The sequence below is a fragment of the Macaca mulatta genome, chromosome 19 (assembly GCF_049350105.2).
Source record: "Macaca mulatta isolate MMU2019108-1 chromosome 19, T2T-MMU8v2.0, whole genome shotgun sequence".
Taxonomy (NCBI): Eukaryota; Metazoa; Chordata; class Mammalia; order Primates; family Cercopithecidae; genus Macaca; species Macaca mulatta.
This window is the reverse complement of record NC_133424.1, coordinates 7272315-7290282: the sequence shown is the minus strand read 5'-3', so window position 1 is coordinate 7290282 and position 17968 is coordinate 7272315. Positions and strand designations below refer to the sequence as shown.

Genomic DNA, 17968 nt, shown 5'->3' with positions numbered 1-17968 from the left:
AGAGTGGGGTGTGGCCCCCCAAGACTTTCCCATTCCGATGTGGGAAGGGGAGGCTGGCCAAGCCCAGCACTGCTGTCTTCCCCAACCCAGTTTCCTTCCAGCACCTTGGGGAGCAAGGCGCTCAGGAGGGCCTCAGGGACCAGTGTTCCCATGGATGGGCTGTTGCCACAGGAAGTCCTCTGGCCTGTTAACGTTCAGAGCCCTGAGGTAGGAGCCAGGTCCGTGCCAATGCTCGGTGGGTGATGGGACCGGATGTGAGGTGGGAGAGGGCACCGAGGGTCCACCTGAGCTGTTTGGACCTGGGCGGGCATCTTGTAACTCCCCATGCAGCTGCGGGGTCTCTGAGGTTGTGGCTGAATGCCAGCATTTAAAACTGGCTTCATCTCAAATGTCCTGTGCTCACAGGCCCGGTGAGAGCCCCAGCAGGTTCCAGTAACAGATGTGGTCTCTAGGGTGGGCTGTTTACAGCCCCCCAACCCATGCAGGTGTGCCAGGCACCTGGCCTGGTGGGGCGTGTTCCTTGGTGGCCCCTGGCCAACCTGCCTGATGGGGAAGCAGACCCAGGGAAGGGGAAGCTGTTGCTCTGGAATCACAGGGGGCATCATCCCTCATTTCTGGAGGTCTCATCTCCTAGGCACGCACCCCTCCCACGTCCTGCACGGGTTCTGGTGAGGGGCAAGGCCCGCCCCCAGCTCCTCCATCTCACTGCAGACTCTCAATGACAGAGCAGCGCTTGGCAAAGATGTTCTCTGGTGCTTCCTCTGCCAGGATCTAGAGAAGGGGGAGCCGCAGGGGTCAGGTCTGGGCCCCACGGCAGGGACGTCACCCTCTCCCGCTCAGATCCTGGGAAAATCCCAGAGGCAGGCACGTGAAGAGAGTGGGGACACGGTCAGGAAAGCTTGTGTTGCTGACTGCTGTGTGAGGGCGTGCAGGGAGGCCCCACCAGCGTCCCATCGCCTGCCCACGTGAGCTGAGGCTGGGTTCCCAGGGCATTTCCTGGGGGAATGGGAATCCCCCAGGTTACCTGGTAGGAAAGCGAGGACCAGGCCCAGGTGACCCTGGGCTGTTGAAGCAGGACTTGTTCCCTAGGGGTTGGGGTGTAGTGAGCCAGAAGCGGGGAGCACCGACATTTCGGAGCAGGGTCTTCTGCTGGTAGAAGGTCAAGACTGGCTCACACAAGGTGTAGTGCGTGTCCAGGCGCTGGCAGATGGCCAGCTCCGAGTCGTCTGCCCGGTGCTTCATCTGGCCCCAGTGTAGCACTCGTCGGACCATCGTCTCCATGGAGCAGTGAAATATAATGACGACATTGGGGGTCCGGCCCACCTGGGAACCCAAACAAGGGGGCTGGATGAGGAGGTTCCAGGCACGGTGGTCCCAGAACCCTGGTTTCCCTGGAAACCTGGTATCTAGGATTACATGGGCAGGTATAAGAAATAATCAGGACGCCCTGGTGATGGACGGACGGGACGGGACAGGACGGACGGGACGGACGGGACGGAGGGATGGATGGGGAGACCCACTCTGTCCCACAGGCTGGAGTGCAATGGCAAGATCTCCGCTCACAGCAACCACCTCCTCCCAGGTTCCAGCCATTCTCCTGCCTCAGCCTCCCAAGTAGCTGGGATTACAGGTGCACACCACCACACCCAGCTAATTTTTCTACTTTTAGTAGAGACGCAGTTTTGCCATGTTGGTCAGGCTAGTCTCGAACTCCTAACCTCAGGTGATCTTCCCGTCTTGGCCTCCCAGATTGCTGGGATTATAGGTGTGAGCCACTGCGCCTAGAAAGTAAAATATTCTTAAGTGACTCAAAAAGATACTTGCACAAAAGGATCAGATATATATTCTTGGATAGAAAGACTCAACATTATAAAGGAGCTGAGTCTTCCCAAACTAGTTTACAATTGTAATGTGATCCAAATGTGATGCAATGGCCAAGCATGGTGGCTCAGCCTGTAATGACAGCACTTTGGGAGGCCAAGGCAGGTGGATCACTTGAGGTGAGGAGTTCCAGCCCAACCTGGCCAACATGGTGAAACCCCATCTCTACTAAAAACAGGAAAATTAGCCAGGCATAGTGGTGCACACCTGTAGTCTCAGCAACTCGGGAGAGGCCGAAGCAGGAGAATCGCTTGAACCCGGGAGGCGGAGGTTGCAGTGAGCAGAGATTACATACCACTGCACTCCAGCCTGGGCAACAGAGCAAGACTCTGCCTCAAAAAAACAAACAAAAACAAAACAAACAAACAGAAGAAGGAAAAAGTCAACAACCTGTTATAGAGATATAAAGAGTTCACTGAAGAAGACAACAAAACACTTTTCAAGTTTTTTGTATTTTTAGAGACAGAGTCTCACCCTTGCCTGGGCTGGAACGCAGTGGCAAGATCATAGCTCACGGCAGCCCTGAACTCCTGGGCTCAAGCGATCTCCCACCTCAGCCTTCTGAATAGCTAGCACTACAGGTATGTGCCCCTGTGCCCAGTGTGGCCCTTAAACTTTGCAAAAGATATTAACACTCAATTGTAGCCAGAGAAATGCTCATTACAACCACACTGAAATACCACTTCTCACCTACACAGGTTGACAAAAATCCAAAACCTTGGCAGCATGTTTTGTAGGTCTTGCTGTAAATGTAAAATGAAGAGGAATTTGGCGATGGCTAGCAAAATTATGCATTTCTCTTTAATCCAGCTATTGCACCCTTAATCTATTTCAAGGATACTAGCAAAAAGGTGAAATGACATGCAAAGGTTATTATTTAATGTGTCATTGTCTGTAGTGGCAAAGGATTGAAAGTAATTTATGGCCCATAGGAGATTGGCTGAATATACAATGGCGTGGCCAAACAATGGAATACTACACAGCTGTAAAAAAAGGAACAAGGAAGATCTCTTTACACTAATGTGAGATCTTCTGGATATATGGCAAAGTTCAACAACTACAACAACAAAAGGGCTGGCATGGTGGCTCAGGCCTGTAACTCCAGCACTTTGGGAGGCCGAGGCGGGCGGATCATTTGAGGTCAGGAGTTTGAGACCAGCCTGGCCAACATGGTGAAACCCAGTCTCTACTAAAAATACAAAAAATTAGCCAGGCGTGGTGGCGGGCGCCTGTAATCTCAGCTACTTGGGAGGCTAAGGCAGGAGAATCGCTTGAACCCGGGAGGCAGAGGTTGTAGTGAGCCGAGATGGCCCCATTGCACTCCAGCCTGGGCAACAAAAGGGAAACTGTCTCAGAAAATTAAAAAAAAAAAAAAAAAAAAAGAAAATATTTGGAAAACAAGTTGCCCCTGTATTGAACATGTATAGACTTTTTTTTTTTTTTTTTTAAAGACAGGGTCTGGTTTTTTCCCCATACCTCATAATGTCCAAATTAAAATTCTTTTTTTAATTTGAGACAGGGTCTTGCTGGAGTACAGTGGCGCAATCATAGCTCACTGCAGCCTCGAACCCCTGGGATCAAGCGATCTCACCTCACTCTTCTAAGCAGCTGGGACCACAGGCGTGGGCCACCTCGCCCAGCCCAGAATTTTTTCCTTGTCATTATCCCCTAAGCAATACATTATAACAACTATTTACATAACGTTTACATTGTTTTAGGTATTACAAGTCATCTACAGATGACTTACAGTATATGGGAGGGTGATAATAGGTTCTAGGCAAATACCACGGTATTTTATTATTTAGCTCTTCGAATATGTAATTTTTTTTTTTTTTTTTGAGACGGAGTCTCACTCTGTCACCCAGGCTGGAGTATAGTGGCACTATCTCAGCTCTCTGCAGTCTCTGCCTCCCGGGTTCACACCATTCTCCTGCCTCAGCCTCCTGAGTAGCTGGGACTACAGGCGCCCACCACCACGCTCGGCTAATTTTTTGTATTTTTAGTAGAGACGGGGTTTCACTGTGTTAGCCAGGATGGTCTGGATCTCCTGACCTCATGATCCACCCGCCTCAGCCTCCCAAAGTGCTGGGATTATAGGCATGAGCCACCGCGCCCTGTCTGAATATGTAATTTGTTTAGAGATGGGATCTCACTATGTTGCCCAGGCTGGCCTCAAACTCCTGGGCTCCCACCTTGGCCTCCCAAAGTGCTGGGATTACAGGTGTGATTACCACACCTGGCCACTACTATGTTATTTTATATCAGAAACGTGAGCAGCCAGGTGTGGTGGTTCACGTCTGTAATCCCAGCACTTTGGGAAGCCGAGGTGGGCAGATTACGAGATCAGGAGTTTGAGACCAGCCTGGCCAACGTGGTTTCCGAAACCCCGTCTCTACTAAAAATGCAAAAAATTAGCCGGGCGTGGTGGTGCACACCTGTAATCCCAGCTGCTCGGGAGGCTGAGGCAGGAGAATCGCTTGAACCAGGGAGGCGAAGGTTGTAGTGAGCCGAGATTGCACCACTGCACTCCAGCCTGGCGACAGAGCGAAACTCCATCTCAAAAACACACAAACAAAAAAACTTCAGCATCCATGGATTTTGGTATCTGAGACAGGTCCTGGAACCAAACCCCCATAGATACAGAGGGCCTACATATTAAAGGAAAACGAGGTTGAGCATGGTGGCTCATGCCTGTAATCCCAGCACTTTGGGAGGCCGAGGTGGATGGATCACCTGAGGTCAGGAGTTTGAGACCAGCCTGGCCAGCATGGTGAAACCCCATCTCTACTAAAGATACAAAATTTAACCAGGTGTGGTGGCGGGCGCCTGTAATCTCAGCTACTCAGGAGGCTGAGGCGAGAGAATTGCTTGAACCTGAGAGGCAGAAGTTGCAATGAGCTGAGATCGTGCCATTGCACTCCAGCCTGAGTGACAAGAATGAAACTCTGTCTCAAAAAAAAAAAAAAAAAAAAAAGTAGGAGTTTAAAGTCTTGTACCAGAAAACAAGAATCATTCAACCACAGCCAGGCACGGTGGCTCACACCTGTAATCCCAGCACTTTGGGAGGCCAAGGTAGGTGGATCATGAGGTCAGGAGATCGAGACCATCCTGGCTAACACAGTGAAACCATCTCTAGTAAAAATACAAAAAATGGAGCCAGGCGCGGTGGCTCACGCCTGTAATCCCAGCACTTTGGGAGGCCGAGGCAGGAGGATCATGAGGTCAGGAGATCGAGACCACAGTGAAACCCCGTCTCTACTAAAAAAGTACAAAAAATTGGCTGGGCGCAGAGGTGGGCGCCTGTAGTCCCAGCTACTCAGGAGGCTGAGCCAGGAGAATGGCGTGAAGCCAGGAGGCGGAGCTTGCAGTGAGCAGAGAGTGAAACTCTGTTTTGAAGAAAAAAAAAAAAGCAGCATTCAACCCAAAAGGACACCAGCATCAACATGAAATTGCTCCTGGTAGCCCAAGATGTGACCACTCTAGCATCAGAAAGAAAAACAGAGGTGGCCTATGGTCCCAGCTACCCAGGAGGCTGAGACAGAAGGATCACTTGAGCCAGGGAGTTCAAGCCTGCAGTGAGTCGTGATTCCGCTACTGCACTCCAGCCGGGGTGACAGGTCTTTTCTTTTTTTTTTTTTTTTTTTTTTTTTTGAGACGGAGTCTCGCTCTGTCGCCCAGGCTGGAGTGCAGTGGCGCGATCTCGGCTCACTGCAAGCTCCGCCTCCCGGGTTCACGCCATTCTCCTGCCTCAGCCTCCCGAGTAGCTGGGACTACAGGCGCCCACAACCGCGCCCGGCTAATTTTTTGTATTTTTAGTAGAGACAGGGTTTCACCGTGGTCTCGATCTCCTGACCTTGTGATCCGCCCGCCTCGGCCTCCCAAAGTGCTGGGATTACAGGCGTGAGCCACCGCGCCCGGCAAGGTCTTTTCTTTCTTGCTTTTTGTATATATATTTTTTGTTGCTGTTGTTGTTATTTTTTTTAATTATACTTTAAGTTCTAGGGTACATGTGCACAACGTGCAGCTTTGTTACATATGTATACATGTGCCATGTTGGTGTGCTGCACCCATTAACTCGTCATTTACATTAGGTATATCTCCTAATGCTATCCCTCCTCCCTCCCCCCAGTGACAGATCTTTTCTTTTTTTTTTTTTTTTTTTTTTTTGAGACGGAGTCCCGCTCTGCCGTCCAGGCTGGAGTGCAGTGGCCGGATCTCAGCTCACTGCAAGCTCCGCCTCCCGGGTTTACGCCATTCTCCTGCCTCAGCCTCCCAAGTAGCTGGGACTACAGGCGCCCATCACCTCGCCCGGCTAGTTTTTTTTGTATTTTTCAGTAGAGACGGGGTTTCCCCGTGTTAGCCAGGATGGTCTCGATCTCCTGACCTTGTGATCCGCCCGTCTTGGCCTCCCAAAGTGCTGGGATTACAGGCTTGAGCCACCACGCCCGGCCCAGATCTTTTCTTAAGACCCTGTATCTCTCTCTCTCTCTCTCTCTCTCTCTTTTTTTTTTTTTTTTTTTTAGATAGAGTCTCACCCTGTCGTCCAGGCTGGACGGAGTGCAATGATGCAATCTTGGCTCACTGCAATCTCCACCTTCCGGTTCAAGCGATTCTCCTGCCTCAGCCTCCCGAGTAGCTGGGATTATAGGCGCCCACCATCACGCCCAGGTAATTTTTGTATTTTTCATAGAGATGTGGTTTCACCATGTTAGCCAAGCTGGTCTTGAACTCCTGACCTCGCGTGATCCGTTTTTTGTTTTGTTTTGTTTCGTTTTGTGAGACAGGGTCTCACTCTGTCACTTCCGCTGAAGTGCAGTGGCTCAATCACAGCTCACTGCAGCCTCAACCTCCTGGGCTCAAGCCATCATCTCACCTAAGCCTCCCAAGTATCGAGAACTACAGGTGTGGGCCACCATGCCTGGCAACCTTTTTTTTTTAAAAAAGACAATGGTATCTCCACATGCAGGTAACTGTATAAACAAATATATATCAATGTCAATTGGCTGGTTTTGATGTTACATGACCATCAGTTCCATCAATTCAGACATCATGGCTGGGCGAGGTGGCTCACGCCTATAATCACAGCACTTTGAGAGGCCGAGATGGGGGGATCGCTTGAGGTCAGGAGTTCGAGAACAGCCTGCCCAACATGGTGAAACCCCATCTCTATAAAAAAAATATAAAAATTAACCAGGCGCGGTGGCAGGCACCTTAATCCCAGCTACTTGGGAGGCAGAGGTAGGAGAATCATTTGAACCTGGGAAGCAGAGGTTGCAGTGAGCCAAGATCAAGCCATTGCACTCAAACCTGGGGGACAAGAGCGAGACTTCTCTCAACAAAAAAAAAAAAAAAAGAAAGAAAGAAAAACAAACAAAAACACGTATTTTATTTATTTATTTATTCTGAAACAGGGTTTCACTCCTGCCACCCTGGCTGGAGTGCTGTGGTACAATCTCAGCTCACTAAACTCTCCTGGGCTCAAGCAATTCTCCCACCTCAGCTTCCCTAGTAGCTGGGACCACAGGTGCTCGCCATCACACCTGGCTAATTTTTTTTGTTTTTTTTTTTTGTTGTTGTACAGATGGGGTTTTGCCATGTTGCCCAGGCTGGTCTGGAACTCCTGGGTTCAAGCGATCCACCTGCCTCAGCCTCCCAAAATGCTGGGATTACAGGCATGAGCCACCTCATCTGGCCCTACAACTTTTAATTAAGAGGAGGCAACCCTTCCTCCTTAGGGCTTGGTTTCTGCATCTGTAAAATAGGGGCGAGAGTTTCCCTGGAATGCTGAGGCTGTGTGCAGCCTTGACTTCCCGTGGATTTCAGTGGGTTGATCCGGGACGGCCCCCCGTGGTGTCTGGAGTATACAGGACAGTGGGAATCGTAACGGGAATCAACACACGCTTCCTGCACATCGTGTTCTTGTGCACGGAGATCTCCGTCCTGGGGATCCATCATCAAGCCAGACCTGCTGCACCAAAATGCATCAAACAAAGACGCATGAGCCAGCTGGGGTCCCAGATGGGGCTAGGCATGGTCTGTGTTTCAGGCTCCAGGGATGCTGTGCTACTAGGAACTAATGGACAGACTCTAAGGCAAGGCCACTGCAGACTCAAATGCCTGTGGCAGTGACTGTGGCAAAGTCAGTTGCACAGCAGAGGAAATAAAATTGGGGCCTTGGTGGCTGGGCGTGGTGGCTCACGCCTGTAATCCCAGCACTTTGGGAGGCCAAGGTGGGAGCTTGAGGCCAGGAGTTCAGGACCAGCCTGGGCAGCACAGCAAGACCCCCCCTTTTTTTGAGACAGAATCTTGCTCTGTCACCCAGGCTGAAGTGCAGTGGTGCAATCTCTGCTCACTGCAAGCTCTGCCTCCCAGGTTCAAGAGATTCTCCTACTTCAGCCTCCTGAGTAGCTGGAATTACAGGCTCACATCACCAAGCCCAGCTATTTTTTTTTTTTTTTTTTTTTTTTGAGAGGGAGTCTGGCTCTGTTGCCCAGCCTGGAGCACAGTGCCACGATCTCAGCTCACTGCAACATGTGCCTCCTGGTTCAAGTGATTCTCCTGCCTCAGCCTCCCGAGTAGCTGGGATTACAGGCACTCACCACCATGCCTGGCTAATTTTGTATTTTAGTAAAGATGGGGTTTCATCATGTTGGCCAGGCTGGTCTTGAACTCCTGACCTCAAGTGATCCACCTGCCTTGGCCTCCCAAAGTGCTAGGATTACAGGCATGAGCCACCACGCCCGGCCAATTTTTGTATTTTTAGTAGAGACGGGGTTTCACCATGTTGGCCATCACACAAGGGTGGTCTCAAAACTCCTGACCTCAGGTGATCCACCCACCTCAGCCTCCCAAAGTGCTGGGATTACAGGTGTGAGCCACCGGGCCTGGCCCCCATATCTATAATAAAATAAAAAGTTAAAAAATATGGGCCCAAGGAGTGGGGCTGCCTGGGCTTCCGCCTTGCCTCCCCCACCTACGTTGTGTGACCCTGTTGCAGTTCCCTGATCACTCTGCAAAACATCGGGATGCTAATGCCTGGAACGTTCCAGAAGATGAGTTCATCCGTGCAGAGTGTTGAGAACAGAGCTGGGCTCAATAAAAGCTCAGGAAGCGTTCACGCAGCTGTTGCCATGGGGACGTGCAGGCCCTGCGTTGCCAAGTCAGTCGGTTTTCAAGAGAAGCTGGGAGTTTTGATGTGGAAGCTCCCTGTTGTCGAATGTTGGCCGTGAATCCAAAAAGGAAAATGCGAAATGCTGTAAAGTCCAAACCGAACACTTTGGTGGACCCAAAGGGGCCCACGCCACGGTCTGGAGCCTCTGTTCTGAGATTTAGAAGACACTGGTGGAGCTGGGGACCTGCTTTCTTCCGGGCACTGGCCTGAGGCTGGGGCGGGCATAGAAATGAATGAGCCCAGCCTTTGCCCTCGGAGAACTCCCAGTCTTGAGGCGAGGGCCTGAGATTTGCCCTTTAACCCCATCACAACGAGAATTATGAGCCCAACAGAATTCCTTGCTTGTAGGTGTGAACAAAGGGCAGGGCCCCCACCTGCAGGTGGGGACAGCTGCCCTGGCCCCCATGACCTTTGATTCCATCAAAGTGCTTCTTCAAAAGGTTTTTTTTTTTTTTTTTTTTTTTTTTTTTTTTTTTTTTTTTTTGAGACGGAGTCTCGCTCTGTCGCCCAGGCTGGAGTGCAGTGGCGCGATCTCGGCTCACTGCAAGCTCCGCCTCCCGGGTTCACGCCATTCTCCTGCCTCAGCCTCCCGAGTAGCTGGGACTACAGGCGCCCACAACCGCGCCCGGCTAATTTTTTTTTGTATTTTTAGTAGAGACGGGGTTTCACCGTGGTCTCGATCTCCTGACCTTGTGATCCGCCCGCCTCGGCCTCCCAAAGTGCTGGGATTACAGGCGTGAGCCACCGCGCCCGGCCCTTTTTTTTTTTTTGATACTGAGTTTCACTCTTGTTGCCCAGGCTGGCGTACAGTGGCATGATCTCAGCTCACTGCAACCTCTGCCTCCTGGGTTCAAGCCATTCTCCTGCCTCAGCCTCCTGAGTAGCTGGGATGACAGGCACGCACCACCACACTCGGCTAATTTTCTATTTTTAGTAGAGATGGGATTTCTCCATGTTGGTCAGGCTGGTCTCGAATCGAAAGGTATTTTAACTGGAATCCAGCAATCCTCAGAGAAGCTTCAAGGTCTGTAGCCTGACGGACAGTTTCTCTTCTCTTTTCCTTCCTGTTTTTTGTTTTTGTTTGTTTGGAGACAGGGTCTCGCTCTGTCACCCAGGCTGGAGGGCAATGGTGTAATTATATCTCACTGTGACCTTCACCTTCTGGGCTCAAGTAATTCTCCCACCTCAGCCTCCTGAATAGCTGGGGCTCCAGGCATGCACCACCACGCCTGGCTAATTTTTAAAATTTTTTTGTAGAGACAGAGGTCTTGTTATGTTGCCCAGGCTGGACTTGAACTCCTGGGCTCAAGCCATCTGTCCTCCTTGGCCTCCCAAAGTCCTGGGATTCCAGGCATGAGCCACTGCACCCGGCCTCTCTTTTCCTGCTCAACTGTTTCCAAATGGAATCAAAAAGATTCCTTCTTGTTCGGGCCGCAGTATCATCACTGTTCATGTGTTCAGACAGCTGCTTGCACAAAAACCACGCTGAAGTGTGAAAATCACCTGAAGAAATTTACTCCAACCTTCCCAGCACCAGTTCCTCATCCTCCACTCAGGGCCCCAGTGTATCCACGTCAGGGAGGCTACCATCCAGCCCACCCTGCCCGAAAGAGCACACTCGTTCCTCCCAAATGTCACTCTGTTTTCTATTCCTCACCGCACTTAACTGCTATCATAAATGCCTTTGTGGGTTTTTGTTGTTGTTGTTGTTGTTTGTTTGTTTTGAGACAGAGTCTCGATCTGTCACCCAAGCTGGAATACAGTGGCGCGATCTCAGCTCACTGCAACCTCCGCCTCCCGGGTTCAAGTGATCCTCGTACCTCAGCCTTCCAAGTAGCTGGGATTACAGGCGTGAACCACCATGCCTGACTAAATTTTTTTTTTTTTTGTATTTTTAGTAGAGAGGGGGTTTCACCCTGTTGGTCAGGCTGGTCTCAAACTCCCGACCTCAGGTGATCCGCCCACCTTGGCCTCCCAAAGTGCTGGAATTACAGGCGTGAGCCACCGTGCCCGGCCCAGAAATGTCTTTGTTTGGCATGACTCCGTGCCTCTCTTTCCCACTCTGATGTCAGCATCCTGTAAACTCTGTAACCCCAGCCCCGAGGGCAGGGCTTGCTCTAAGAACACTTCGGGGACAGGTGGTTGCGTAAACAGTTGAATGAACAACACGAATCCCTCTGTGTGGCCTAGGGAGGAGCTAAACCCACACGCTATTCAGTGGGCAAATGGTTCACCCACCACATACCAGGAGCTGGGCAGGAAGATACTGAAATGACTTCCTCCCTGCCCTCAGAGAGCTCCTTAACTCGTTTTCAGAGTTCCAGAAACTTCCCACACCCTGACCTTCCCTTGATAATAGAACACTCCGTTTCCCAGGAAGGTGCAGGGTCTCATGCCTGTACTCCCGGCACACTGGGAGGTTGAAGGGGGGGATTGCTTGAGGCCAGGAGTTAGACACCAGCCTGAGCAACATAGAGGAAACCTATGTCTACAAACAATTAAAAAAAAAAAAAATGATACTTGGCCAGGCGCGGTGACTCATGCCTATAATCCCAGCACTCTGGGAGGCCAACCGAGGTGGGTGGATCACCCGAGGTCAGGAGTTCGAGACCAGCCTGGCCAACATGGAGAAACCCCCATCTCTACTAAAAATACCAAAAAAAAAAAAAAAAAAAATTAGCCCGGTATGGTGGCAGGCGCCTGTAATCCCAACTACTCAGTGGGTTAAGGCAGGAGAATCACTGGAACCCGGGAGGCAGAGGTTGCAGTGAACCGAGATCACACCATGGCACTCCAGCCTGGGCAACAGAGAACTCCAGCCTGGGCAACAGAGAGAGACTCCGTCTTAAAGAAAAAAAAGAAATTAAGTACTTGGGGGGCTGAAGTGGGAGGAGGTCAACACTGCAGTGAGCTATGATCGCACCACAGCACTCCGGACTAGGCAACAGAGTGAGACCCTGTCTTTACCATCCAAAAAAAACAGGCCGGCGTGGTGGCTCAGGCTTGTAATCTCAGTACTTTAGGAGGCTGAGGCGGGCAAATCACTTGAGGTCAGATTGGGAGCCTCGGCCTCCCAAAGTGCTGGGATTACAGGCGTGAGCCACCACGCCCGGCCGTACCTTAATCATCACCATGTCGTGAGGCAGGTACTGGGGTTCCCTTCCTTTTCCGGTTGAGGAAGCGGCTTCACGGGGTGACAAAGGAAATAAATACTAGCTAATTCTGTTGAGTGATTTTGTTTGTTTGTTTTGTTTTTTAAAGAGATAGAGTCTCACTCTGTCGCCCAGGCTGGAATGCAGTGGCGCAATCTCAGCTCACTGCAACCTCTGCCTCCCGGGTTCACGCCATTCTCTTGCCTCAGCTCCCAGGTAGCTGGGATTGCAGGTGTACACCACCATGCCCAGCTAATTTTTGTATTTTTTAGTAGAGATGGTGTTTCACGCCGGGTGCGGTGGCTCAAGCCTGTAATCCCAGCACTTTGGGAGGCCGAGACGGGCGGATCACGAGGTCAGGAGATCGAGACCATCCTGGCGAACACGGTGAAACCCCGTCTCTACTAAAAAATACAAAAAAAAAACTAGCCGGGCGAGATGGCGGGCGCCTGTAGTCCCAGCTACTCGGGAGGCTGAGGCAGGAGAATGGTGTAAACCCAGGAGGCGGAGCTTGCAGTGAGCTGAGATCCGGCCACTGCACTCCAGCCTGGGCGACAGAGCCAGACTCCATCTCAAAAAAGAAAACAAAAAAAAAAAAAAAAAAAAGAGATGGGGTTTCACTAATATGTTGGCCAGGGTGTTCTTGAATTCCTGATCTCAGGTGATCTGGCCTCCCAAAGTGCTGGGATTACAGGCGTGAGCCATCACACCTAGCCAATTTTTTTTTTTTTTTTTTTTTCTTGAGACAGAGTCTCACTTTGTTGCCCAGACCTCAGTGCAATGGTATGAGCTCGGCCCACTGCAACCTCTACCTCCCGGGTCCAAGAGATTCTCCTGCCTCAGCCTCCTGAGTAGCTGGGGATTTCAGGTGTGTGCCACCATGCCCGGCTAATTTTGATTTTTTTGTTGTTGTTGTACTTTTAGTAGAAATGGGGTTTCATCATGTTGGCCAGGCTGGTCTTGAACTCCTCACCTCAAGTGATTCACCCGCCTTGGCCTCCCAAACTGTTGGGATTACAGGCATGAGCCACCGCACCCGGCGTTTTTTTTTTTTTTTTTTTTTTTTTTTTTTACTGAGTCTGGGTCTATCACCCAGGCTGCAGTGCAGTAGCACGATCTCGGCTCACCACAACCTCCACCTCCCGGGTTCAAGCGATTCTCCTGCCTCAGCCTCCTGAGCAGCTGGAATTACAAGCACCCACCACCACGCCTGGATAATTTCTGTATTTTTAGTAGAGAAGGGGTTTCACCACGTTGGCCAGGCTTGTCTTGAACTCCTGACCTTGTGATCCACCTGCCTTGGCCTCCAAAGTGCTGGGATTACAGGTATGAGTCACCACGCCTGGAACTTTTTTTTCTTTTCTTTTCTTTTTCTTTTTTTTTTTTCCTGAGACAGGGTCTTGCTCTGTCGCCCAGGCTGGAGAGCAGTTGTGCAGTCATGGCTCACTGCACTCCACTTCCTGGGCTCAAGGAATCTTCTCACTGCAGACTCCAGGTAGTTGGAACTATAGATTCATGCCACCATGCCCAGCTGAATTTTTTCTTTTTTAAATTTTTTTTTTTTTTTTTGGTTCATTTTCAGTATATACCTTTTCCCTGCAGTGCCAGCTAACTTTTTAAAATGTATTGTTTTGGGCCGGGGGCAGTCCCAGCACTTTGGGAGGCCAAGGTGGGCGGATCACAAAGTCAGGAGATCGAGACCATCCTGGCTAACACAATGAAACCCTGTCTCTACTAAAAATACAAAAAAATTAGCCGGGCGTGGTCGCAGGCACCTGTAATCCCAGCTACTCGGGAGGCTGAGGCAGGAGAATGGCGTGAACCTGGGAGGCGGAGCTTGCAGTGAGCCGAGATCACGCCATTGCACTCCAGCCCGGGTGACAGAGCGAGACTCTGCCTCAAAAAAAAAAATAAAATAAAAAAAGAGATAGGGCTTGCTATGTTGCCCAGGGTGGTCTCAAACTCCTTGGCCTCCCAAAGTGTTGGGAATACAGGCATGAGCCACTGTGCCTGTCCTTGAGTGATTTTTTGTTTAGCTCAAATTGACTTTTATTTGCAATTCACGAATGGGGCACCCTCCACTTCACCAAACAGCGAGAGCTTCCCTAGTGAGTGATTCTTTTTTTTTTTTTTTGAGATGGGGTTTTGCTCTTGTTGCCCAGGCTGGAGTGCAATAGCACAGTCTCGGCTCACCACAACCTCCGCCTCCCGGGTTCAAGTTATTCTCCTGCGTCAGCCTCCCGAGTAGCTGGGATTACAGGCATGCGCCATCACGCCCAGTTAATTTTGTATTTTTAGTAGAGACAGGGTTTCTCCATGTTGGTCAGGCTGGTTTTGAACTCCTAACCTCAGGTGACCCACCCGCCTTGGCCTCCCAAAGTGTTGGGATTACAGGCGTGAGCCACTGGGCCAGACCCCTACAGCCTTTTGATGGGATCTCCCCTCTTCACAGATAAGGAAATGAAAGCTTAGTGCAGCAAGGCAATAGCCACGTGGGAAGTTGCAACCTTCTGGGTCCTGTGAGCCCTCCTGGTGGGTGGCTGTCCCAACGTACCCCCTTCCTTCCTACCCCCTCCCATCAGCTCCTACCGGGGGCACCAGGAGCCCCTGCAGCATGATGTCACAGATCTGCCGGCCCTGCTGCGTGCTCCTTTGAGCCTCCTGTCGCAGTACCTGGCCCAGCCCTACGTGGCAGAAGCCATACTTGGTCACCATATTCTTGCACTGCGTCCCTTTGCCACAGCCTGGGCCGCCCATCACGAAGATGATCAGAGGGGACTTGAGGATGTCTGTGGCACCCAGGAAGAGGGAAGGAGATGGGTTAGTGCCTGTAGGGGCACAGGTGTCCCTGGGTGACACTGGACAAAGTCTCTTGGCATACTCTCTTTTGCTGTAGGGTGGCATCTTGGAGGTATGTTTCTGTTCTCAAGGGTATAGCCAGGCACGTTGTGTGTTTGTACCGCTTGGATGAAGATGTGAACTTGAGGCTAGGTTCGGTGGCTCACACCTATAGTCCCTGCACTTTGGGAGGCTGAGGTGGGGGTGGATCCCTTGATGTCAGGAGTTTGAGACCAGCCTGGCCAACATGGTGAAACCCTGTCTCTACTAAAAATACAAAAAAAAATTAGCTTGTGTAGTGGCGCACGCCTGTGATCCCAACTACTTGTGAGGCTGAAGCAGGAGAATCGCTTGAACCCAGGAGCCGAAGGTTGCAGTAAGCCGAGATTGTGCCACTGCACTCCAGGCTGGGCAACAGAGCAGGGCTCTGTCTCAAAAAAAAAAAAAAGAAGAAAAAAAAAATGATGTGAACTTGAGCAGGACAGGCCCTTCGCACATGGCATCTCCTTAAAGCATCCTGAGAACTCTATCATCCCATTTTACAGTGGAGGGAACTGAGGTTCAGAGAGAGGCAGGGAATTACCCATGCTCCCAGCATCATCCCATACTCCCCCTCCCTCTGTCCCAGCCCCATCCCATACTCCCCCTCCCTCTGTCCCAGCCCCATCCCATACTCCCCCTCCCTCTGTCCCAGCCCCATCCCATACTCCCCCTCCCTCTGTCCCAGCCCCATCCCATACTCCCCCTCCCTCTGTCCCAGCCCCATCCCATACTCCCCCTCCCTCTGTCCCAGCCCCATCCCATACTCCCCCTCCCTCTGTCCCAGCCCCATCCCATACTCCCCTTTCCTCTGTCCCAGCCCCATCCCATACTCCCCTTTCCTCTGTCCCAGCCCCATCCCATACTCCCTTTCCCTCTGTCCCAGCCCCATCCCATACTCCCCTTTCCTCCGTCCCAGTCTCATCCCATACTCCCCTTCCCTCTGTCCCAGCCCCTCCCCTTCCCTCTGTCCCAGTCTCATCCCATACTCCCCTTCTCTCTGTCCCAGCCCCATCCCATACTCCCCTTCCCTCTGTCCCAGCCCCATCCCATACTCCCCTTTCCTCTGTCCCAGCCCCAGGGAGCTTCAGTTCTTTGAATTTGAAACTCATTTCTCCTTTGCTGTTTCCTCTGCCTGGAAAATCCCTGCCTGCCCCAGTTCCTTCTGGCCACAACTTCCATCTGGCCTTCTCTAGCCTCTGTCTAGAGATTCCCCCCATCACTCCTTGTCTCAGACACCTATTTCCTCCACAGCAATGGCCACAGTCAGTCATGATCTTCCCTGTTTACTTGTTCTTTTTATATTTTTCTTCTTCTTCTTTCTTCTTCCTGCTTTTTTTTTTGAGATGGCGTTTCACTCTTGTTGCCCAGACTGGAGTGCAATGGCGCGATCTCTGCTCACCACAACCTCCGCCTCCCAGGTCCAAGTGATTCTCCTGCCTCAGCCTCCCGAGTAGCTGGGATTATAGGCATGAGCCACCACGACCGGCTAATTTTGTATTTTTAGTAGAAACGGAGTTTCTCCATGTCGGTCAGGCTGGTCTCAAACTCCCAACCTCAGGTGATCTACCTGCCTCGGCCTCCCAAAGTGCTAGGATTACAGGCGTGAGCCACCGTGCCCGGCCGTTTACTCGTTCTTGTCTCCTCCATGCCAGACTCGACTCCATGAGGGCAAGGACTATTTCTGCCTCCCTCATTCCTATATTCCTAGGAGTTGGCAGTTCCTGACATTTAGTGGTGGATGAGGAATAAATGAAACCAGACACATCGACAGTGTCTGTAGTTCATGGCCCAATTTTTGTGTCTTGCTCCCCTTCCCTTTGCTTAGCCAACTCCTATGCATCCCTCAGTGCCCAACTGAAACCTCCCCTCTTCTCTGAGCCCTCAGAGCCCACTGTGCTTCTCCTGCTCCTTCCTGGGTTGTAGATTCCCATGTTATGAGTCTGTCTCCCCCACGACACTGTAACCCTCGAGAGGACACTGTAACCCTCGAGAGGACACTGTAACCCTCGAGAGGACACTGTAACCCTCCGTTGGGAGCTGGTTTGACAGATTCACCTTGCGGGGCCCCGAACCCAGGAGGTGCTCGAGTATTTCCGAAGTGGAGCAATGAATGGTTGCGCCGTGAGCATGCGCAGTTGTGTTACTGCCATGACTGGGGCGTGTGTGCATGCCTGGAACGGGGTAGGGGATCCTGCATCTCCCTACTGTTCTCTGCAGCCTCCTTCCCTTCCCCCCAGGAAGCCAGCCAGCCGCCCCCGCGACGTTACCCTTCTCCTGGGGCCTCAGAGCCCTGCCCATCTCGGGCAGCTTGGACTTGCAGAGACCCATCCAGCCAGCAGGCCTTGGGGTGGTCGCTCCCCGACCCCGCCCAGGCTCTGACCCCTCCTGGCTCCGCACAACGTCACAAGGGTCCCCGCCCCGGTCATTTTGCGACAATGACGGGGTCCATTCCTTCGGGGGAGGAAATGAACCCCAAACAGGCCCATGGGGAGCCAAGCAGCGGTTCGACCCAACCGGAGTAGGCCTCGGTTGCTATGGTGACGCGGCCTTCTTGGCCCTCCCCAACCCCGGTCCAGAGCGATATGGCGCATGCGCAAAGTGCCTGGGGGCCCGCAAGGAGGACTCTTCTCCCTCTCCCCACCCAGGATGCCCCGCGGTCCTTGGGTGTGACGTCACGAGGGAGGGCGGCCCCCCATTTGATGAAGTTAACTGTGTTGTATAAAAGAGCGCCAGCGACAGAGGCCGGTTAGTTTATCTCAGACTCGGCCTGGGTTTGCTGAGTCTAAGAAGGGACCGTGGTGGCCCTTTTGAGGTGACCATAGCCGCCGAGGAGCATAAGTGACTGCGCATTGAGGCGGCCACAGTGGCTAAGAAGGTTGCCATC

At 51.7% G+C, this 17968-nt stretch overlaps 1 protein-coding gene across 1 annotated transcript; it reads right to left on the bottom strand.

Moving 5' to 3' along the window:
* Positions 1-636: 636 nt before the first annotated feature.
* Positions 637-17967, bottom strand: LOC114674141 (adenylate kinase isoenzyme 1). The gene is made up of 5 exons (XM_077979894.1): positions 17902-17967; positions 17352-17535; positions 14794-14993; positions 1129-1323; positions 637-771 (listed from the first exon to the last, which is right to left on the bottom strand). The coding sequence occupies exons 1-5, from the start codon at positions 17965-17967 to the stop codon at positions 703-705; spliced, it is 714 nt and encodes a 237-aa protein (XP_077836020.1). The 3' UTR covers positions 637-702.
* Between the last annotated feature and the right edge of the window lies 1 nt (position 17968).

What these genes read in the sequence shown, in the direction of transcription:
- LOC114674141 (XM_077979894.1), bottom strand. Translation starts at nt 17,967, where the DNA reads ATGGCAACCTTCTTAGCCACTGTGGCCGCCTCAATGCGCAGTCACTTA. An exon ending in TATGCTCCTCGGCGGCTATG is followed by an intron (nt 17,536 to 17,901) that starts GTCACCTCAAAA and finishes CCTCCCCCGAAG; the next exon opens with GAATGGACCCCGTCATTGTC. An exon ending in TCTGAGGCCCCAGGAGAAGG is followed by an intron (nt 14,994 to 17,351) that starts GTAACGTCGCGG and finishes TGGGTGCCACAG; the next exon opens with ACATCCTCAAGTCCCCTCTG.